Here is a 24167-nt window from a genome sequence, read left to right on the forward strand (position 1 = left end):
ACGAACACATCCAGATTTATAGCTAAACGTTGATGTACATATTGTTCACGAAAAACGAACACCATCATGGTTTTTTTTATGACGAATTAAACTATCTTTACGCCTAAAAACGGCTAAACACTGATCACATTTAAACATTTTTTTTTTCTTTCAATATTTAGAAAAAAAAACTGAAATAAAAATTGTAAAGACTACGAGAACGTCGAGTGTGAATGTAACTGAGAAGCGACTGAAGTCTGTCGTGACCATCGACACTTGACTGTCCGGTCGTCTGTCGCCATGGGATATTTTTTGGTGGTAGTAGTCTGTGCGCATGTGCAACTATATATATATACCGGTTGCGGGGGTTGAGGGCTAAGATTGAGGATTAACGGGGTGGGTCTAAGGGCGTGTCGTATAGCTGCAGAACCAAGAGCTGGTGTTGCTTTATATTTTTAAATGTGTATAGATTCGTTTTCATATATGATTTCACCAGAATGTTTGAAATAATAAGTCAAGTATGTAAATGAGAAAAAAAAATGTATATTACGGATGTTTGTTTAAAAATAATTTATTAATATTATCGAAATCACTACCCCACCACTCATACTCATCCATATGTTTATTTAATTCAGCATTTTCTTCTTCGTTGTTGGCCCAGTCATCAGAAGCAGCATTTTTCACAATCGATTGTTCATACTGGTCCATGTGTTTGCACAACTCAGCATTTTCATTAGCGTCATCTCCCCAATCATTAGACGTAGTAGGTCTCATCGAAGATTGTGTAGAAGTTTCCATTATTCCAACGATTAATTTATGATACTCGCTGGGTGTCCTTAACTGCGGCAAGTCTAACATACTAGGGGAAAATTCTCTCTGTTGATTTCCATCCATCAGTTCCGATGACGAAGGGAACATATCTGGTGAGTATGATTCCGATGTAAATGCTTCAGGTGGAGTCTAAACAATAACAATTAATTTAATCTTAAATTATAATTTCATTATCTTAAAATTAGCAACTTACTATAGCACTATACGAAGTGAATAAATTTGACATATTTAATGAGACGGGGCTAGTTATCGGTGTTGGTGTCAGTCATCTAAAAATTTGATTATGTATACTTCTAAAATATTTTAATTATTCTTACAAAACCAATTACTTACGTTTAACAGCTGGATGATTCTAATATGTTGTGATTTGTGCGTTCGTTATTTAAGCTCTTTCTCGTAGCCGAAAAAACCTCGTACTGTCTTGTGCGTTAGATTATATAACACTGAATAATCAAAAGATATAACTGCTAAGTCGTGTGAGAATGTAGGTACACTCTGGTAGCGTCGGCTTGATGTAAAATGACTTTGAAAATGACCGCTTTCTTAAATGTGACAATAATAAATCTACTTATATAATCCATGTATTGTGTGGTCTATAATAATCTAGGGTCATGTGAAAGTGAAGCCACCCGCCTGTAGGGTAGGCTATACGTCGGCATGATTCAAAATGACTTTGAAAATGGCAGTTTTTTTAAATGCTCCATAAATATATCTGCTAAGTCGTGTGAGAATGTAGGTACACCCTGGTAACGTCGGCTTGATGTAAAATTACATTGAAAATGACCGCTTTCTTAAATGTACCATAAATATAAGATGTCATGTGTATAATTCTTTAAATACATCAGCTTTCTTCATATTAGTCAATTGACTCTGTGCGCATGCGCGAATGTATTATACCGGTTGCGTGAATGAACAGGTTGCGGCGGATCTAATGGAGAGGGTGTACGATGGTACACACCAAGGGTACGGAAGGTACACGGTACACACCAAGGGTGCGGTATGTGGGATGTACACACCAAGGGTGCGGGAGGTACACGGTACACACCAAGGGTGCGGTATGTGGGAGGTACACAACAAGGGTGTAGGAGGTACACGGTACACACCAAGGGTGCGGGATGTTGTTGTGGGGTGGGGGGTGCGCACACACCAAGGGTGCGGGATGCGGGGTACAACACGATTGCGAACGTTTTACCTTTTTTATAACACGATTGCGAACGATTGACGCTTATCAAAGGATTTGTTTTTTTTAGCCGAAAAACGAACGATTGCGAACGTTTTTTTAGACTACGTTGCCAAGTTTATAATTTCTGAATATTTTAAACATTTATTTATTTTTATTAAACATTTTTTACAATTAGTTTTTACAAACTAAAATAAAATTATATAAAATAATATGTAATGTTTAAAATATTGATTAATTAAAACAATTTTCGTTATATAAATATTAATAACACTTGTTACATAATTTACATGTTAATTTTACGTTTCACAATTTTCGTTGTACAATTATAAATACAAAGTGCATTATATTCAATAGTAAAATTTTTGAAAAATTAAGAAAAACAAAAAAAAAATGATGGAAAAACGGAAATTTTTACGCAAAACCAATTTTCGACCAAATCGATTTTTTTATATGGTTGTAACTCAAAAACTAATCATTGTAAATACTTGAAATTTTCATCAAATGTTTATACAATTAAATTTTCAAATTATTTTGACTTTTTTTTGAGTTAATATAGACCACTGAAATTTTCGATTTTTTTTTTTTTTTTTTGAAGTGTCGATAATAAAATAATAGAAATATAATACATTCAAAATACTAGTTTCAAAAATTCACATGTTAGTGTAACGTTAAAAACTGAAAAATAAATAAAATAATACATACATACATAGATCTGGGTTCTGAATAAAAAATAAAATAATACATAATATTACATTTAAAATAATAGTTTTTAAAAATTTTTTTTTACATTTTTACTTTTTTTTTAAATTTTTTTTCCTTGGTAAGAATTTCCAGTTTTTCTTAAGTATAAAATTAAATCCTTGTTTTTTTTTATAATCATTATAATTTTGTAGAGTTAATTCAATTTTAGATTTATCTTTTTTGGCCATAGGATTATGTACATTGTTTTTAATTGAATTAATTATTGTCAAAGTTTGAGCTTGTGTTTCTTTTAAAACTGATATGACTACGTGTGTTGGAGGATGGGGGCTATAAAACTGACCATTGTACGTCCTATGAAAGCTCTCTGGACCATTAGTAGTTCTAAAAAATAATTATAAAAAACTTAGAGATTTTGTATTTACAAATAAAATTAACATAGGAAGGAATAAGAATTTAATTTAAAAATTTTTAAAATCATACCTTGGATTTACTGAGGGTTCTTGTGCCCAAAGATATGGTGGAAATAATGAATCAGGTGTAATATATGTTGATACTAAGTAGTCAGTAAATACATGAGCTTCTTCTAGGCTGGGACATTCGGCCATTAATGCTAAAAATGCATCTTCAATTTCCTCACTAGGTAAAAACGGTAAGCCGAAAAATAATTTTAGCCATTGACCTAGTTCATTGTTGTTATTTGTGTATGCATTTCTTAAATTTGAATCTCTTTTAATCTGTAGATATTATATTTTATTAAAAAAAAACGCTTCAAAGTCGTAAAGTATATTAATTCATAAATAAGATTAGATTTTAATATTACCTTTCTCCACCAAGCTTGGCCTAAATGAAAACGACATGTAACAATTCTCACGTTTGGAAATATTTCTTTAGCAGCTTCATGAGCTCCCGATTCAAAATCTAAATGCAATTTTTGCACATCAAAAGTTGAAATAAAAAATTGTTGACATAATTCCAAAAGATATTTCCACATATTACAATAAGTTTCTTTTGTTTTGTTTGTTAGAAAAAAATATACAATAGGCACATAAAAACCATTTGTGTAAGAATGTATGGTATAAAGTTGTAAAAAAAAATTTGGTGCGTAATCAAATGTACCATCTCCAAAAAATTCATTTTGTGTTGTCATAAATTTTAAATTTTCTTTAGTAGTTATACAAACAAATTTACCATTTTCCGGAACAAAAACAAATTGATCTCCATTAAATAAACAAGAATCATTTTCCATCAGTTTCAATTGAGAAATTGCTTCGTCGAATGATGTAGGAAAAACAGGATACATTTTACGTCGCTTATCGTACATCGCTTTACGCACAGATTGTATATCGCTGTATCTAATGTCAGTCGGATTATTTTTAACTAATTCACTGCGTATAATTTTTAATGGCCTGGTAGAAATATCATCATCGGCTTTTCTCTTACAGTTCTCTCTCAAGATTTGTCGTTCAATTTTTTGTTGACTATTAGCCAAGTGTTTATGCTCACCAGTCGATTGATGTAAAGTTACCTTATCTGCAGTTGTTAAAATACTTGCAGAGCAATTTTTGTCTGTACAGACCCATTTAATATACCCATCTTTACGTTTTCTAACAAAACAGTATTTAAAATTATGTAAGAGAACTAACTCCTTGCCTTTTTCGGACATAATTATTTGAATTTCCATATTAAAGACTTAAAAACGAAACGATCACGATACGAATGAATCACAAATAATACTACACGACTATACGAATCGAGTTGGTTTTCCATCAAATTAATATAGATATAATATTATAGATAAATATGTACATCGTACATTCGTACCTACCTATCTATCTTATCGCCTGGCGCTCTAGCGCGGCGTAATAGCAAAAAACCCTTATTTTATTACTATTTGATTATTTTTAAAATTATTATTTAATAATTTGTTATTGACACAAAATCTGACAACACCGCAAAATTAAAGTCAGGTAAAAACGTTCGCAATCGTGTACCGAAAAAGGTCCGTTCGCAATCGTTCCATTCGCAATCGTATATTACCCGGGATGCGGGTGCGATTTTAGAATCGGCTATTTTATCCTACTAAAGATAAATACTGTTTTAAATATTTTATACTAACCAAATATGATACGCGTTCTAATAAATCACGATTTAACCAAAAATATTTTGATTTTCTTGAATAAAAGAGTGGGTTAGATTTTAAATGTATTGATTTTCCAACACCAATAAATCAAATTGAAAAATTTGAACATGTGTCAGTAAATGTTTATAGTTTAGATAATAAAGGTACTATTTTCCCTTTATTTATAAATAATAAAGAAGAAAAAATCATTTTGATCTATTTTTTGTCAATAATCATAAAACATCGCATTATTGTTATATTAAAGATTTTTCAAGATTTATTAGAAGTCAGAAAACTAAAAATTGTTCTAAATAAATTATTTGCAAGAGGTGTTTTACAACTTTTGGAAATAAACCATGTAAAAGTAAACTTTGGGGTGAAACAGGATTAACTGAACATAAAAAAATGTGTAATAAGAATGAATTAGGAAGACCGATAATGTTTGAAGAAGGAAAAGAAAATAAATTCATATTTTTCAAAAATTATAAAAAAACTTCTAGAATACAGTTTGTTATTTATGCTGACTTTGAATGTATTTTAAAACCTAAACAGACAAATGAATTCACTGAAACTAGTAAAACTTATATCACACATTTACATGAAATTATGAATTATGCATTTTATGTAAAAGTGGACTATAATATTATCTCAGAAAAGTTAATGCGACAGTTTAAAATCCCAACAAACATAATAATTTATAGAGGTATTGATGCGGCAAAAAAGTTTATGGTAAATATGATTGATATTTCAAAAAAAAATAAATGATATTTATCAAATTAATGTACCAATGATTACGTTGACTGAAAAGGAGGAAAAAGAATTTCAAATAGCAAAGGTTTGTAAAATATGTTTATTATCTTTTGAAGAAAATGAATTATATAAAGTTAGAGATCACTGTCATATTACTGGTAAATATAGACAATGTATTTGTTTTAAATGTAATTTTGAAATAACCAACCCATCATTTGTTCCAATTTTTTTGCATAACTTATCATACGATAGTCACTTTATAATTCGAGAACTTGGTTTTGATGATAAGAATATACATGTTACTCCAAATTCTGTAGAAAAATATATATCTTTTAGTAAAGAGGTTGCTCTGAGATTTAGTATAAAATTCGTTGATACATTCCGTTTTATGGCCTCCTCATTAAGCGAGCTTGCAGAAAATTTACTTGAAGATAAATCAAGGTTTAAAGAAACTTTAAAATTATTTTCTAATAAAACATTTGATTTAGTCACACGAAAAGGGGTTTTCCCTTATGAATATATTGATAGTTGGAGTAAATTAAACGAAACTCGATTACCTTCAAAATCTGCATTTTATAACTCTTTAAAAGATGAAGAAATTAATAATAATTATTATTCTCATGCTAAAAAAATTTGGAAAGTATTTAATATTAAAACTTTGGGTGACTATAGTGATCTTTATTTGAAAACTGATGTCACCTGCTAACGGATGTGTTCGAAAATTTTAGAGATTTATGTTTATCTACTCTTAGTCAGGATCCTGCTAATTATATGACTGCTCCAGGATTTGCTTTCGATTGTATGCTTAAATATACTAAGGTTAAATTAGAAAAATTAACTGATTATAACATGCTTTTATATTTTGAATCCTCAATCAGAGGGGGTATCTGTCAATCAGTTAAAAAATATGCTAAAGCAAACATACCAAACATTAAAGGTTTGAACTATAACCCATTCATACATCATATCAAATTTTTTAACAAAACTTTATCTTTATTCATTGAAAATAATGAACTTAATATATCTGTTTCCTTCAACTAAAGATAATACTATGTAGATTTTGTCTATATTACAACTATATTTATATACTTATTTTTTTTTTTTAATAAAAGTATGAAAACCACATCTATATCTACCTTCATTCATTTCACGTGTTTTATCAATAACCATAAATCCGTAATCACTATGATTCCAGCAGAAATGAGAATTTTCCGAAATTCTGAGAAATCCATATCTGCTGATGAATGATCATTGAATATATGTTTTAAATTTGTATCATCCTGTTTTAGAATTATTAATAAATTTGAATTATCTCTTACCAGTTGCTTCGGAATTTTAGAATATGTTTGTGCTAAATAGAATACAGAGCTAGCACCTGAATGTCTACACATTCCGAAATATTCTCTTATTATCGACTGCGGACCACATAAAACATCATCGACAATAATTATTACAGAATTCTTTTTAGTTAAATTCGGTTTTATAACTTTATCAACGTCTGAAAATATAAAAATGTTAGCACCTTTTATATCATCTATTATTTTTTTTAATAAAACATATTTTTCTTGATTAGAAGTTTTTGAGTATAAATAAATATTTTCAAATCTTATTCCGTTTTCATGAGTGATTAGATTATACATTATATTTGTTTTTTCTGAACCACTAGGACCGACTATAATAGCACGTATAGTATCAGGTAATAACGGTCCATGTCTTGACGTTTTTTTTATTATTTGAGTATCAACGTTCGAAATATCTAATTTATCTTTCTGCTCAATCAAATCCATTTTTTTTCTTATAAATACTCTGGATTTTTTAAATTTATAACCAGTGAAAGATAGTGTGCTCAACCTGTAAGTAGAAATCAGATAAGACTGGTGAAAGTTTTATAAACTTCTTTATAAATACTGAAATAAAGTATGATGAAGGTTAAACAGAAAATAGGTATGAGTTATAAAGGTCAATATAAAAGTGATAAAAAAATAAAAAAGAGAACACTAGCTGCAAAAAAAGGAAAGGTTAAGAAAAATCCTAATGGTAAAAGATTGATTTTAACACCAGGTCAGACAGGAGGGGCGATTTCTCTAATTCCTATTTTCGCGGGGTTATCAGCTCTCGGTAGTTTAATGTCTGGGAGTGCTACTGTTTATAATGCAATTCAAAATTCGAAAATAAAGAAAGGTAGCGGATTGAATTTAATCAATAATGGATCAAGGAAAAAAAACTGATAAAAACGTTACCTGACAGACCACTCACATCTAGAGACATTATAAAATACATTGTAAAGTTTATTATCAATCATTTCCGAGGAGTCTTTTCACGAGATGACTTACCTAAAAAACCACGAACAATTGAATGTGGTATATTAAACTTAGACGTATCTTCAGGTGATGGAAGTCATTGGGTAGCGTTTTACAAAATTAAAGATAAGGTTGTATATTTTGATAGCTTCGGTGATTTACCTCCACCAATTGAATTACAAAACTATTTCAAAGGAAACACAATTATATATAACTATTCAAATTATCAAGATTTTAATTCATTTAATTGTGGACATTTATGTCTTGAATTTTTACAATGTATGAATCAATTACATTAAGTTTAACTGGTAATACAACTACATTATCTGTACATTATTTTCCAGCAATTGATGTGTACGATGACTCGGAAATTGCTTTGTTAAATTTTCAAACATATAATACATTTCCAAACATAAATGAAACTAATAACCAGTTTGAAATACATTTAGAAAACCCCGATCGTTTACTAAATAATAATAAATTTCCAACCTGTTATATCACCTGTCATGAATTTAAATAATGGCTGCGTCCTGTTACAGGTTGTAACTTTAAAGCTAAATGTATTATTTTTAACACCATTTTAGTCTCCGAAATTTCAAGTTTAAAATATCATAGTAAAAGCTTAAAACAAGCATTCAAACTCTACATGTTTTCATAAGACCTCTGAAATAAACACATTCATAGATAAAAGTATTCCTCTTAAACAACAAATGAAAAGTGCTGAGATTAAATTATGTGGATTTTTAGCCGAGCATAATATTTCATTTTTTAAGTTCAGATCATTTAACTGAAGTTCTAAAGTCATGTTTTCCAGATTCAATAATAGCTAAAAACATACAGTTAAAAATAACTAAAGCCACAGCGATAGTCACAAATATTATAGGAAAATGTCACAAAGAATCACTTGTTGATTGTCTGAAAACATCCAACTTTAGTATCCTAACAGATGAGTCGACTGATATTAATTGTACCAAGCAAGCTTGTGTAGTTGTGCGTTACTTTGATCGAAAAGTTGAGAAAATATTAAGTCAGTTTTTTGATTTATCCTGTATGTTTGAACCGGGTGTCTTCAAGAGAGCACAACAAGGCGCCACAGGTCAAAATTTAGTTGATGCTCTTATGAAATCATTAAATGATTGTAATGTATCATTGGAAAATGTTATTGGTTTTAGAGCTGACGGGTACAATAGCATGATGGGGACCCATAACTCAGTATCTAGTCGTATGAGGGAACATCTTTCTGGGATTAGAATATCATTAGATATTATTGCAAGTGAAGCTTGTAAATCTTTACCAAAGAGATGTGAAGACTTTGTCAGACAAGTGTATTCTTATTTTTCAATGAGTTCAAAAAGGAGTGCTGAATTTATTGAATTTCAACAGTTTTGTGAAGTAAAAGTTTATAAATTGCTTCACCCATTACAAACTAGGCGGCTCTCTTTGCTCATGGTTGTTTCTAGAATGCTTGAACAATGGCAAGCTTTGAGGTTATTTTTTCAATCTAAAGCTTCAACTGAAAGGCTTAATAGTGTTGAGTTTATCTATAATTGTTTAAATGATCCATTAATTAAATTGTTATTTCTGTTTTTTGATTGGATATCACCTAAATTTACAACACTTAATGCTTTATTTCAAAGTGCAACTGTTGTAATAACTGAGATACACACTAAAATGGTTTTAACATACAAAGAAATGTTACTTATTTTTTGAAACCATCTTATGTTAATACTCATAACATCAATGATATTAATCCTAAAGATTCTGAATAATATGTAGATCTAAAAAATATGTACTTAGGTATTAAAGTTTTTAAAGAAATGCAAAAACCACATATATTTAATAATCATTCTTTGATAGATGAATTCTATGCTAGAACCAGACAGTTCTTGGTTGTGTCTTGCTTAGAAATTAAAAAGCGTTATGACTTTAATGATCCAATATTGCCTGTTATACATATATTTAAACTTAACTATGCTTTAAATAATGATACAAGGTATGAGTATCCTTCATTTTTTTCTATTATTACATTATTTCCAAGAATTACAAATAATGATGAGTTACTTATTCAAAAAATAGATGATGAATGGTTAATACTTTCTCAACTTGTTATACCAGAGAGTATTAAAAAGGAAACCGAAATAGATGCATTTTGGAGTAAATTATTAAATTTCAAATCTATTGATGATAATTATCCAATGAGAAATCTTGCCGAGTTTAGCCTCGCTCTACTGTGTCTACCTCACTCTAATGTAGATTGCGAAAGGGTATTCAGCAAGGTCAATTTTATTAAAACAAAAAGTAGAAATCGATTACTTACAAATACAGTACAAGGGTGTATATTAGCAAGTCAAGATATCAACACTCATTTTAAGAATTGCACACAATTTGAACCAACCAATATTTTAGTACAGTCCATGAATGCCCAAAATGTTTATTCAAAAACTGTTGATTGATTACTAATCAAATTTAAATTAAATTTTTTTACATAACAAAAAACAAGATGTTTTAATAACACTGAGACACTGACTTATGAATATTATTAGTGGTATAAAGATCAAAATATTATTATATTATTATATTATTTTATAAAGTGATCATAGATGAAAATTAGATGAACATAGATTAGAAAGTCTTCATAGATGGTTGTAATTTGTATTTTCAATTTTGTATGATAAATATTTAACTATTATATTTCTTATCATAATATTAAATATATTGATATTTTGATAACTGTATTTTTATTTTTTTTTTTTTTGTTACGAAGTTTAGTGAATATACGAAGAAATACGAAGGTTTTGCTTAGACTTGCTGAAGTTTCGGTACTTGTCATTTGGCAACACTGCGCTAGCCTTATGAGCTTTCGTCAAAGGGAGCATCGTATTATTATAGTATCGACAGCTCAAGCGAACACATAATTTAAAATGTACAGTACCAGTACGGTGCAGTGCGTATTGTTTTATATGTGGTCGGTACTCCAATACGCGTCGTGTATTACGCACACGGGTATAAATTAAAGATTAATAATTTAATAAATATTTTTGTTATCATGTTATTTTTTTTACACATATTGCGAATATACTCTTTGTAGGCTTCATTATGATTATATAAAATTATTTCGTAAAGTAACATTATTACACTGGTGTAAACGAAAAACAATATTACACATATAATTTTAATCAAAATTTTATAAATAAAGATTTTTTTATAATAATCGTCAAAATATTTACATGCATTTAAAAAAAATTAATAAAATATATCATACATCTTTTTATAATAATTGTCAAAATATTTACATGCATTTAAAAAAAACTAATAAAATATATCATACATCTTTTTATAATAATCGTCAAAATATTTACAGTCAAAAAAAAATTTTACAAGATTTATTACATATTTATACATTTACAAAAATATTATTTAGAATCATCATGGGAAGATTTCTCATCATTCATAGTTAGGATAAATGGTTCCAAGTTATCTATAATATCGTCCATGATGGTGTCGACTTGCCAAATTTTGTCTTCTTCCGTTATGACATGATGAATACAATTTTTCCATTTTTCATCTGTTACTCAGAGCCCGAACGTTATCTATTTTAAAAGTTGTAATGTTACTCTTGACGTATCCTTTAACTATTGCCCATGCTATGTTCAATGGGGTTGAACTCGCAGTGATACGGCAGGAGTCGAAGTACTGCGTGTCCAGCGTCTTTAGCTATGTTATCAACAATGTAAGATATGTGATTGGACTTAATTTGACGTACTTTTTGAAGTAGCTGGGGTTTTATCATTGGCCTGTCGATTTCTACTCCTTTTGATAATAACCACGTCAAAATGTCTTCTTTCTTCGTCTGCCTTGTTGAAATTTTTTTCGGATCTGACACTATGATACGGCACATTGTCCATGGCAATCACCGAGTTTGGCTTCAGACGAGGAATGATGGACTCAAACCATTCGAGAAAATTATCACCGTTCATCTCCTCATGATAATCTTAACTATTTTTTTTGGAAGTGAAACACAAAAGACCACCTTCCAAAAATCCTTTTTCAGATCCAATATGTAAGATGATTAACCTTTGGCCTTTACCAGTTGAGTTCTTCGCTCCCGTGGTGAGACCTTTGTTGAACGCGTCGTGTTTTGATAATACTGATTTATCCACCCACACCAGCCTTCAACCAAGTCTCATCGAGATAATAAATACAACCTCCCTCTTTCCGGTACTTCCTAATGTCATATAAATAATTGTGGCACCAAGCGAGCAGGTCTTCTCTTTCAGTCAAAATACTGCATCGTTTGAATTTAGTAAATACGAAGCCCAATTTTGTAATTGTTTCATATACACAGTAGGTTTAAAATTTGGAAGTGCCGTATCGTCGTTTACCACTTGCAGAATCTTATCTATTGTTGGTATCTCATTTTTAACCACAAAGAATGTATTTTTTGCCGTACCGCATTTATATTCAATTCGTCAATATTATCAAATAAACATTTTTTATTTCGAGTCTTATTAGGGGACGAAACAGTTCCACATTTTCTATACTCGGAAATAATGGATATCACTAAATTTCGTTAGGCGCAGAGTTAACGTACATGGAAAAAATGATTTATGGCAGGCTGACTTGGTGGAAATGATACCGTATTCAAAGAAAAATAAAGGTTACAAGTATATTTTATGCGTTATAGATTGCTTTACTAAATTTGCGTGGGCTATACCATTAAAATCGAAAACTGGGAAAGAAGTCACAAACGCGATGTCCAAAATATTAATAGATAGAGCGCCGAAACTTTTACAACTCGATAACGGAAAAGAATTTTACAACACTAATTTCGATAATCTGATGGCCAAATATAACATACACAAATATTCTACATTTAGCATCATAAAAGCATGTATTGTTGAACGATTTAATCGTACACTAAAAGAAAAAATGTTTAGAGAGTTTACGGCACGTGGCTCACACAAATGGATTTCAAATTTACCAAAACTGCTTAATGAATACAATAATTCAAAACACAGAACTATAGGAATGACACCAGTGCAATCAGATTTAAATCCTACGTCAGTGACTATAAAACAACGTGAAATTAATACCTAATGAAACAATTAAATTCAAAGTTGGTGATAACGTTCGTATCAGTACACAAAAAGGCGTTTTTACAAAAGGTTATTTGCCCAACTGGTCAACTGAAATATTTGAAATTATTAAAATAAATAAAACATTACCCGTCACTTATCAGTTACAATAATTATACGGGTAAACCGATTGCTGGTTGTTTTTACTCGGCGGAAATACATAAAACTGAACACCCGAACGAATATCTGATCGAAAAAATTATACGTAAAAAACAAAATAAAATGCTTGTCAAGTGGCTTGGATTTGATAACACACATAATAGTTGGATAAATACACGCGACGTGATGTTAAAATATAGTGTCAGTCGTATTATAGCTATGAACGTGTTTGGAGGTTCTCAAGCTAGTGATACTAAAAAAATTATATCAGATATTCAGTCAAGTAATAAAACATTACAAAATGAAATAAATAATCAGCAGATAGAAATTCATATCATAAAAAGTAATGTTGTTCATCTACTAACGCTGGAAAATCGCATGTCGGAGCTGTTTAATAATTATATAGAAACAAATACAACACTTTCTTTTATACTTTCTTCTATAGACAGTGTAAATGCCGAAATAAAACGCATAACGGGTATTTTTGATGAAAATTCTTTACTGAATCATGGATCATATATTTCAGATTTAAACACTCGTTTGAAAATCATCGAAGAAAATTATGTTAAGAAAAATTAATTTTTTTACATAATATACTTTTTAAAAATAATTTTAGTCATGAATGTGATTGGTAGTTCACAAGCTGGTGAAACTAAAAAAACTATTTCTAAACTCGATGACTCTATAAAAATAATTAGATTTGAATTAAATGAAAAAATGAGTCAACTTGATAATAACACTAAGATTATTGAACAAAAATTATCAAGTATTATAAGTATTATAATATTCCGACACTTCAATATTTAAAAGGTATCGCGTATAATTTTTCATTGCAAGTATAATTAATATATTACCTAATTTAATAAGTATTATATTTTATAAGTACCTATTATATTATATTATTATTTTATTTTTTATTTTTTATTATATGTGTAAATAATTTAAGGTATTGCAAGTATAGATGTATTAATTAGTATGACAAATATGAACAAATATGAAATATTTTATTTTATATTATTATATTTTTTATTATATGTGAAAATAATTCATTTTAATTATATTATAATATTATATTTTTTTCGCTCATATTTTTATTCGCTTATTTTGTATTCTCTCTTTTTTATCCGCTCATTTACGTTCGCTCTTTTTCTTTCACTCAATTGTCGGGACGCCCCATGGTTTTTCTGAAAAAAAACTTAGGTAAGTAATTCTCCCTTCCACACGTTATTTGATTTGATTTCACATGCATTTCAATTTTTTTAATATAATCAGTTTAGTATATAACTATACATGCACAAGTAATATACTTAGTTTATAAATATGCGTTGAAACGATCATATCTGTGTAAATAGCATCTGTGTTTCACGTTTATTTAAGTTATTACATTTATTTCTATTCGTGTTTAATTTAAAACATTTAGTTTGTTACTAACGGTTGAACAATTAAGTCGTGTTATATTTTTTTTATTATTTCTCTGATAATTAGCTTATTGATTGTTTTTTTTAAGTATTTAATTGATATACATCTTAATTAAGTCTTGTTATATTTTTTTTATTATTTCTCTGGTAAATTAGCTTATTGATTTGTTTTTTTAAGTATTTATCTTGATATCTTGATTAATCTTGTTCTTGTTATATTTTTTTTATTATTTCTCTGGTAAATTAGCTTATTGATTTGTTTTTTTAAAGTATTTATCTTAAGCTTTATTGTAACCATGAATTTACGAGTACAGAAATTTTCCAACGATTTTCCATCTTTAGTTTATTTAGTACGAAATAATTCATATCCAGTACATTCAGATTATACCACATTTATGTCAAGATTAAAAACATATAACTCATATCCATCTACTTCATGTCAAAATAAATATTCGTTAGCTGAATCTGGTTTAAAATATACCGGTGTAGGTGATATAGTTGAATGTTTTTTCTGTGGACTTGTCTTACAAAAATGGTCAAACGATGATATACCATGGGTCGAACACGCAAAATGGAATCCTAAATGTATATTTGTATTACTATGTAAAGGAAAAATGAATTTATAGAAAATGTAAAAAACGAATATGTAAAAGCTAGCCATGTTTGTGATTGTAAGTCTAAATCAAATGATATTACTTGTTAGTTTACTTTGATGTTTCTTATTACTTTTATAATTTATTTGTATTTCAAAATAAATATTGAATTAATCAACTTAAATGTGTTAATATTTGATTTTATACCTCGTGAACTTGTTGTCAAGTAAGATAACGCGTCTAATTATAATTAAATATATTAGATTTAAAAAAATTGCAGTTTCGGGTTCGACAGATCGGGTAAGTAATTCTCCCTTCCACACGTTATTTGATTTGATTTCACGTTCACTTCAATTTTTTTTAATGTGATCAGTTTAGTATATAACCATACATGTACAAGTAATACACTTAGTTAATAAATATGTGTTGTAACGATCATATATGTGTAAATAACATCTGTGTTTTACGTTTATTTCAGTTATTACATTTATTTCTATTCGTTTTTAAAAATTATCATCAGAAATCGTCTATATCAAAAAGATCACGTCGTCATACAATATGAATCCATCAATTGTTGTCGCAAAATCAATATTCAGTATTAGACCTTTTAACAAGAAAAGTGTAACGGTTGGATTTTTGGTTAATAAAACGATTTCTGTTATTGTAATACTAGAATGTAATGTTACTAAAAAATTGTTAACCTTCGATTTACTTCAGTGGTGTACACTAATGTGTGATAGCAATTATAGTTCAATAACTAATAATCTACATACTAATTGTAAACGTGTGAAAATAACTGATAACATATATTATTCAGTCAATTTAAATCAGTTAACTATTAAATTGCATGTTAATGATCATTTTATTACCTTATCATATACTGATTTACATCGTTTAAAACAATTACAACAATGTATCGATTCACATATTGTAGAAAAGCAGAAAAAGTTGGTTTCATATCAGTCAACTTTTGATACCGTATATTCATTAATTAGAGCAGACATCAATATTCTACCATCATCTTGTCAGCGAAATGATTTTACTAATCAGTATATTCAAAATTTTGACTTTGGCATGTGTTGTATACAGAACGATGATTCTTGTTTTATATATGAAATACTTCAATTCCACAATAATTCACTATCAGATATGATATTATATGATTTAATGACGATTTAAAATAAAATTTGTATTGAACTTTATACCATTATAATTGTTATAATTACTCTAAGAATTGATTTCATATATAGTAAAAGAATAAGATTAAATTAATTAATTTTATCAATTTTAATAATTTTATTAAATGTCATAATTTATACTACCAATAAAAAATTTTTACATAATAATATATTTGCATTTTTATTTTTTACTGTTTTTCACAATCTTCCGTTTCGGATCCGATGAACATCGATTTAAAATTGTGCGAATAAGTTCATTTATTTTGATCGATATTTCGTTATCAGCAGGAAAGTTATTGCTAGTGTACAACTTCACACTAGCTTCAGAATGTTTCCATCTATTATAAAAAATCATTATTTAATAATATTCGTAATATGTTTTATTATTTAATCATGTTATAGTTAAATATCAACGATAAAATCCTCAATCTTATTATTTTAATTAGAATTTAATAATTTATTTGTGTTGAATAATAATAGGTAACGGTCAAATTAAAAAAATAATCTGGTGATCAATAAATGATTGTATCGCTGTTGTTTAACTATAGTTCATCATTTAATCATTGGTTTTTTTTATTATGGTTTTTACCTTTCAAGTGACGGAATGTCCTTTATAACACTAGTTTTATAATGTTGAATGACGTAGTAGTCATCGCATTTTGGCGCTACTGGACACCGAATCGTATACGTGTAATTTCCTTTCGTCAATGTTATTGAGTTAGAAACGTTATCTTCAATATTTCCTTTCGAAATTACACTAGCTAAGGCATCCTTGTACGTCTCTATTGATTCTGTTCGCTGCTATACATTCATATATATTTATATTAAAAATGAATGTGTGTGGTTTTTTGTGTGTGTGTGTGTGTAATATTTAAAAAAATAATACAATACAAATTATTACCTTTCCAGCCTTAGACATTTTAACTTTTGGTTCAGTATCATTTTTTCTTTTTTTATTCTGCATTTTTACCGGTTTTAAAAGATGATAGTGTTGATAGCATACTACTTTCATTCTATTATTTAATAATAATATATTAATATCATACACACACATACATAAACAAATAGGTATAGGTACTTACATCATCATTTGAAGAGCTTTCGCCTGCAGATACATTAGTATAGTACGACATATTATTTTTTATATATATTAAATATACCTTAAATAAAAATGATAATCAGTATAAGTTTAATTTTTAATATAACAGATTGTTTAAAAAACATTTACCTGATCAAATTGTGTTACTTGGTTTGTTATCGACTTGTAGCAAACGGATATATTACGGTATGAAACGACGAAACATAAAATTTATAGACAATGTTGAGATTTAACACTAACTATAATCAATGTCTACTGATCACTTATATACAGATTTGTAAGGTTGTGGTATCATATGGTGATCATAGTTTTACCTATTCTATAAAAAAATTACTGTAGTCAAAGTTTAATATGCGTGATCATATTTTTACCTAATCTATAAAAAATATCTGTGATCAAAGTGAAATATGGCGTGATCACATATCACACCACTGGATCAGACTATAAATCTGGTTCATAATCATTCAATGTTTTTAGACTTATAGTCATTTACAAAGTGCTCTTGAGTAGGTTATAGTCTATTATCCTCAGTCTTTCAGTACTTGTGTAAGTCGCTGACTTTATTACAACACTATCATCAAGCAAGGTTTTTGATATTAGTTAAGTTTTATTAATAATTAATCTAAATTAAATACAATATTAATTTGAAGAAACAGTTTGATTCTTAATTCATTTTTAATTGATAAACTAAAACCTACTTATTCAACGCAACAACATGGACCGAGGTATTCATCAAACTATGCAGCAAAACAATAAGTAAGATAAAATACAAATATAATTAATTATAAATAAATATGTTTTAATAATTTACAAAATGTCAGTGAAATAAAAAATCAGATGAATAATGAAATATTTAAAATATAAATTAATACATACGTATAATATGAAAATATAAATAAAATGAATAAAATATAAAAAAATAAAATTGGTTGAATTCAAATTCAATATTTAATATATATAATAAAAGTTGTAAAACACGATCAGATTAAAAAATATATGATATAAAATCAAAGTTAAAAATTATTATTTTATTTGAATATTGTTTAATCATTATAGATTAATTAAGCTGCTAGTGAATCGGTTAGTCTTAGTGAACAAATATAAAAGATATGATCATATTTATTTATATATTTTTTTTAAAAATAATAAGTTATGTGTCTATAAAATATTTATATTATTGATTATAAATAAATATGTTTTAATAATTTACAAAATTTCAGTGAAATAAAAATCAAAATTAATTATGAAATATTTAAAATAAAATGAAAACATACGTATTATATGAAATATAAATAAAATGAATAAAATATAAAAAAATAAAATTGGTTGAATTCAAACTCAATATTTAATATATATATATATTATATAATAAAAGTTAATAAATATGACTTATTAAAGTATGGCATAGTAAAACACGATCAGATTAAAAAATATATGATATAAAATCAAAATTGAAAATTATTATTTTATTTGAATATTGTTTTATCATTATAGATTAATTAAGCTGCATGGTGAATCTGCTAGTCTTAGTGAATAAATATAAAAGATATGATTGTTTTTATTTTTTTATATATTTTTTAAAAAATAATAAGTTATGTGACTATAAAATATTTATATATTGATTATAAAAAAAATATGTTTTAATATTTTTCAAAATTTCAGTGAAATAAAAATCAGATGAATAATGAAATATTTAATATCAAATAAATTCATATTACGCATAAATAAAAAAAATAAATCAATAAAATATATAAAGTACATTCAATAATCTAAATTTATATAAAATAAAAAAATTATGAAATCAGTATTTTATTTTTATTAAAATATTTTTAGTAACATAGATAAAATATACTATGATACTATTAATTGATGTTGTTTAATTACAGGCAAAAACCAAAAAAAAAATAATTATAATTGATTTTGAATTCAGCAACTATCAACGTACAGATTTAATACTTATTTCTGCAGCTATATCAAAGACTCACGTAAAATCTGAAATTATTCGTCTACGAGGTCGACCTTTAATAATATCACCTGATGGAAGAATAAGATTAATGAATAATTATTCATATATAAAAACTAGAGATTTGCTACTAAAAATTTTTGAAAAGAAACCAGATCAGCTTCAAGTTATATTAAATGAATTACATTTAGCTATGAAATCAAAAACGTCGAACCTAACTACAAGCTTTTTAAAAAACTATCTTGATTTTAATAACCAAAATGCAATTATTTTACTATGGAATGGTAATTCAGATAAAAATATTTTACAAAGATTAGGTTTTAATACAAATATAATGTTGAATATGACTGCATACGATACTGATAATAATAGAGTATTTTATTTAAAATTAATTAATTTTAAAAGTAATGAAATTATATTAAACCATAAATTAGGTTATATAATTAAAAATGGTAGATTTTTATCGTTGAAGGAAACTCATGATTCAATTTGTAATCAAAACCATGATATAACTTATATACACGATGCAGTTAGTGATGTAAAATTAACGAAATGTATTTTCAACTATTTATGTATAAAAAACAATTATCAGTTTATATTAAGTAAAATAATAAAATAATATAAGTTCTTACATTATACTAATATTGAACAATTAACCTCATCCGTTAAAAATAATTACAATCGATTTTCATTTTAACAAATATTAACATGTCGATTTAATACTTAATTTCTACAGCTATATCGCAGACTTACATTAAATCTAAAATTAAACGACATTGAGAACGACCTTTCATAATATCACTTGATGGATAAATAAGATTAATGAATATAATATATATATATATATATATATATATATATATATAACCAGAGATTTGATACTAAAAAAATTTTGAAAAAAAAAAAACCAGATCAGCTTAAAGTTATAGCCTACAAGTTAATTATTTATGTATAAAAAAGCAATATTATCAGTTCATATTAAATAAAATAATAAAATTATATTGACTTATCTTTAATAACAATAGATCGTAATTAGTAACACGGTAATATTTTAAAAATTAACCTCGATCGTTCAATGGTCAACGCTATTGATTGTAATAATAATAAATAATGACTTAATAAGCATAAATGGTTAATACGTTTTTTTTATTTAGTAATAATAATTTATTTATTGTTATTTAATGGTAAATTTTATATTATTATTATTATTATTATTATGTATTTATTTTTAATTACAGTAAAATACAACGAAATGTAATATCAAAAAGAACACGTATGAACGTAATTGGAAGCGGACTTATTCAATTAAATCGGTTTAAAAAATGTTCAAAAACGTTTGTTTTAAAAAACGATTATAATTTCATAGACTTTAATCAATTTTTTGACTACGGTTTTGAAATGATTGTTTGTAAATTAAAAAAAATGACACAACAAACTAGTATTAAATTTAACTTATATCTCGACTGTGTTAACACAGGAATACCGAGATATTTCATTTAAAACAGTGAGTGTGTTGGCATATACAAATTCAAATTTCGAAAATTTATTAAAAAAAATGTTTGATAAAATTAACAAAGAGGAAAGTAATTTTGTAACTAAAGGAAGTGGTTGGAGTTTATATTCAATTGATGCATTACAATTAAGAATCAATATTGTAAACCTTTTAACCGGATCTTCTTATGTAATTTTACCAGAATGTATAAGGAATAAGAAAGCTGTTATAAATGTAAAAAATAATGATAACAAATGTTTCAAATATGCAATTTTAACAAAATATAATACTCGTTCAGATAAAACTAAATTTAGTAATCAATATTTTAAAATACTTGAAAAAAAAAGTAGATTAAATTTTCATTGTATCGATTTTCCGACACCAGTTAATCAAATTAAATCATTTGAACGTTTAAATAATGTATCAGTTAATTTTTTAGTTTAGATAATAAAAATGTTGTTTTCCCATTATATATGAATAATGTGGAAAGTAAAAACCATTTCGATCTGCTTTTAATTAATAATGGTATAACGTCACATTATTGTTTTATTAATGATTTTTGTAGACTTATTCGTAATCAAAAGACGAAACATAAATCTAAATTAATTATATGTAAAAGATGTTTTACAGTTTTTAGTAATATTCCTTGTAAATTCAAACTATGGGGTATTGATGGGTTAAAAAAACATAAAAAAATTTGTGGAAAACATAAACTTGGAAGACCTGTAATGTTTGATAACGGTGATGACGATACTATTTATTTTAAAAATTTTAAAAGATTAATTTTAAAAGATCTCAACGAATACCTATAGTAATTTATTCTGATTTTGAATGTTATTTAAAACCTATAATAAACAACCAAGACATTAAAACTAAGACATTGATAACTCATAAACATAAACCTATGAGTTATGCGTTTTACGTAAAAATAGATTATGACATTATACCTAAATATTTAATAAAAAAATATAAAATTCCAACAAAACTTCATGTTTATAGAAATCGTAATGCAGCAAAACATTTCATAAAGACAATGATAGATATAGGTTCAAAAGTGTGTAATCTTTATAAGATAAATATACCCATGGACAAATTAACTGTTGATGAAGAGCATAAATTTCAAAATGCTAGATTATGTGAATGCTGCTTCAAATCATTTAAAAACGATAATTTATTTAAAGTAAGAGATCATAATCATTTTACAGGACGTTTTAGATCAGCTGTTTGTTTAAATTGTAATTTTGAATTAACTAATGTTTCATTTATTCCAATATACTTTCATAACTTAGTCTATGACAGTCATTTTATTGTTCGTGAACTTGGTTGTAATGAAAATGATATTCATGTAATACCTAATTCATCAGAAAAATATATATCATTTAGTAAAACTATTCAAGATAAATTCAATATAAAATTATTGATACATTTCGTTTTATGTCAGAGTCTAGTTTCACTAGCTGATAATTTATCTGAAGACAAAACTAGATATAGAGAAACATTAAAAATATTTTCTTTGTCGACATTAAATTTAGTTACACGAAAAGGTGTTTTCCTTATGAATATATTGACCATCCTAATAAATTAAATGAAACTTGTTTACCACAAAACAGTTTTTTTATAATTCATTAAAAGATGAAGATATTAGTGATGAAGATTATGCGCATGCTCATAAGGTTTGGAAAAAATTTAATATAAAAACATTAGGAGAATATAGTGACTTATACTTAGCAACAGATGTATGTTTACTTTCTGATGTTTTTGAAAATTTTAGAGATCTTTGTTTACAAACACTTAAACTCGATGGTTCACATTTTATGACCGCTCCAGGATTTGCATTCGATTGTATGTTAAAACATACTAATGTTAAATTAGAACGGCTTAAACAGTATGATATTCAAATTTTTCTGGAGAACGGATTACGTGGTGGAATTTGTCATTCAGTTAAAAGACATGTAAAAGCTAATATTCCTAATATTCAAAATATTAATTATGATTCAAACAAACCTGTAATGTGGTTAGCTTACTTGGACTGTGTAAATCTATATGGAAAATCAATGCTATCTGCTTTACCTCATAAAAATTTTGAATGGTTTAACGATTTGACAATAGATATAACACAAATTGAAGATGATGCTGAATATGGTTATATTTTAGAAGTAGATGTTATTTATCCAAAACAATTACATGACAATCATAATGATTTCCCATTTTTACCTGAGAATAAATGTCCTCCCAATTCAAAAGTAAAAAAACTATTAACAACATTAGAATCGAAATTGAATTATGTAGTTCACTATAGAAATTTGAAACAGGCCATCGTTAATGGATTAAAAGTGAAAAAAGTTCATAGGATTCTGCGTTTTTCACAATCTCGTTGGATGGCACCATATATAAATTTATGTACAAATATGAGGGTTAAGTCAAGGAATGAGTTTGAACGACAATTCTGGAAACTGTTAGTGAATAGTGTCTATGGAAAATGTATGGAAAATGTAAGAAAACGTATGTCAATGTTTCTAGTATCTAACGAAAAAAAAGCACATCGATTAATGTCGAAAACAACATTTAAAGATCGAACTATATACACAAAAAATTTAATGGCTATTCATATGAATAAGGAAAAAATTAAATTTGATAAGCCTATATATGTAGGATTTGCAATATTGGATATTTCAAAGTCGATAATGTATGATTTTCATTATAATGTAATGAAAAATATGTATAGAAATAAAATTAACATTGTGTATTCAGATACTGATTCGTTAGTTTACGAAATAAGAACTTCTAACTTTTTCGATGACATAAAACGAAAATTATTTTCTTACTTTGATACTTGAAATTATCCGAAAAATCACTATTGTTCTAGTGATCGTAGAAAAAATCAACCAGGTTATTTTAAAGACGAATTAAAATCTGAAATCTTATTAGAATTTATTACTTTACGTCCTAAACTCTATGCATATAAAACAAATAAAGATGAAGTAAAAAGAGCTAAGGGTGTTAAAAAATATGTTATTAATAATCACATGAAGTTTGACGAATATTTAAATATATTAAATGCATATATCAATAATTCAGCTAGTCAACAATAATGTAAATCTATGAATTTTATACAATCAAAACACCATTTTGTTTATTCTAAATCTATAGATAAAAAATGCTCTTAGTGCGAATGACGATAAAAGGATTATTATGCGTGATGGTATTAATACTATCAGGGCCGTCGTTAAGGGTAGGCAGAGCTGGCATTTGCCTAGGGCCTCGCGGCCCTCGCGTTTGTAGGGGCCTCGAAATTTACACTTGACAGCAAAATAATACAGTTTTTT

General features: G+C 27.0%; 3 protein-coding genes, 1 long non-coding RNA gene and 2 pseudogenes across 4 annotated transcripts; 2 read left to right on the forward strand and 4 right to left on the reverse strand.

The window, feature by feature from the left end:
• Window positions 1–502: 502 nt before the first annotated feature.
• On the reverse strand, window positions 503–1052 carry LOC126552928 (uncharacterized). Its single transcript, XM_050208110.1, has 2 exons — window positions 1004–1052; window positions 503–939 (listed from the first exon to the last, which is right to left on the reverse strand). The coding sequence occupies exons 1-2, from the start codon at window positions 1034–1036 to the stop codon at window positions 526–528; spliced, it is 447 nt and encodes a 148-aa protein (XP_050064067.1). The 5' UTR covers window positions 1037–1052; the 3' UTR covers window positions 503–525.
• A 1598-nt stretch (window positions 1053–2650) lies between these two features.
• LOC126551728 (uncharacterized) lies at window positions 2651–3751 on the reverse strand (annotated as a pseudogene).
• An 8682-nt stretch (window positions 3752–12433) lies between these two features.
• Window positions 12434–13677, forward strand: LOC126551729 (uncharacterized; annotated as a pseudogene).
• Window positions 13678–16468: 2791 nt separating this feature from the next.
• LOC126551730 (uncharacterized) lies at window positions 16469–17256 on the reverse strand. The gene is made up of 3 exons (XM_050205781.1): window positions 17189–17256; window positions 16877–17088; window positions 16469–16625 (listed from the first exon to the last, which is right to left on the reverse strand). Exons 1-3 carry the CDS (start codon window positions 17249–17251, stop codon window positions 16469–16471), a joined length of 432 nt encoding a protein of 143 aa, XP_050061738.1. The 5' UTR covers window positions 17252–17256.
• An 11-nt stretch (window positions 17257–17267) lies between these two features.
• Window positions 17268–17681, reverse strand: LOC126552929 (uncharacterized). Its single transcript, XR_007606397.1, has 3 exons — window positions 17516–17681; window positions 17370–17447; window positions 17268–17300 (listed from the first exon to the last, which is right to left on the reverse strand). It is a non-coding gene; the product is annotated as an uncharacterized LOC126552929 (long non-coding RNA).
• A 4244-nt stretch (window positions 17682–21925) lies between these two features.
• LOC126551731 (uncharacterized) lies at window positions 21926–23933 on the forward strand. The gene is made up of 4 exons (XM_050205782.1): window positions 21926–22021; window positions 22283–22385; window positions 22474–23527; window positions 23708–23933. The coding sequence occupies exons 1-4, from the start codon at window positions 21926–21928 to the stop codon at window positions 23931–23933; spliced, it is 1479 nt and encodes a 492-aa protein (XP_050061739.1).
• The last annotated feature ends 234 nt before the right edge of the window (window positions 23934–24167 follow it).

This window comes from Aphis gossypii, chromosome X (assembly GCF_020184175.1).
Source record: "Aphis gossypii isolate Hap1 chromosome X, ASM2018417v2, whole genome shotgun sequence".
NCBI lineage: Eukaryota > Metazoa > Arthropoda > Insecta > Hemiptera > Aphididae > Aphis > Aphis gossypii.

What these genes read in the sequence shown, in the direction of transcription:
- LOC126552928 (XM_050208110.1), bottom strand. Translation starts at nt 1,036, where the DNA reads ATGTCAAATTTATTCACTTCGTATAGTGCTATA. An exon ending in TCACTTCGTATAGTGCTATA is followed by an intron (nt 940 to 1,003) that starts GTAAGTTGCTAA and finishes GTTATTGTTTAG; the next exon opens with ACTCCACCTGAAGCATTTAC.
- LOC126551731 (XM_050205782.1), top strand. Translation starts at nt 21,926, where the DNA reads ATGGACAAATTAACTGTTGATGAAGAGCATAAATTTCAAAATGCTAGA. An exon ending in AAATTTAGTTACACGAAAAG is followed by an intron (nt 22,386 to 22,473) that starts GTGTTTTCCTTA and finishes ATTCATTAAAAG; the next exon opens with ATGAAGATATTAGTGATGAA. An exon ending in GATATTTCAAAGTCGATAAT is followed by an intron (nt 23,528 to 23,707) that starts GTATGATTTTCA and finishes CTATTGTTCTAG; the next exon opens with TGATCGTAGAAAAAATCAAC.
- LOC126551730 (XM_050205781.1), bottom strand. Translation starts at nt 17,251, where the DNA reads ATGCAGAATAAAAAAAGAAAAAATGATACTGAACCAAAAGTTAAAATG. An exon ending in AAATGTCTAAGGCTGGAAAG is followed by an intron (nt 17,089 to 17,188) that starts GTAATAATTTGT and finishes ATGAATGTATAG; the next exon opens with CAGCGAACAGAATCAATAGA. An exon ending in GACATTCCGTCACTTGAAAG is followed by an intron (nt 16,626 to 16,876) that starts GTAAAAACCATA and finishes TTTTTATAATAG; the next exon opens with ATGGAAACATTCTGAAGCTA.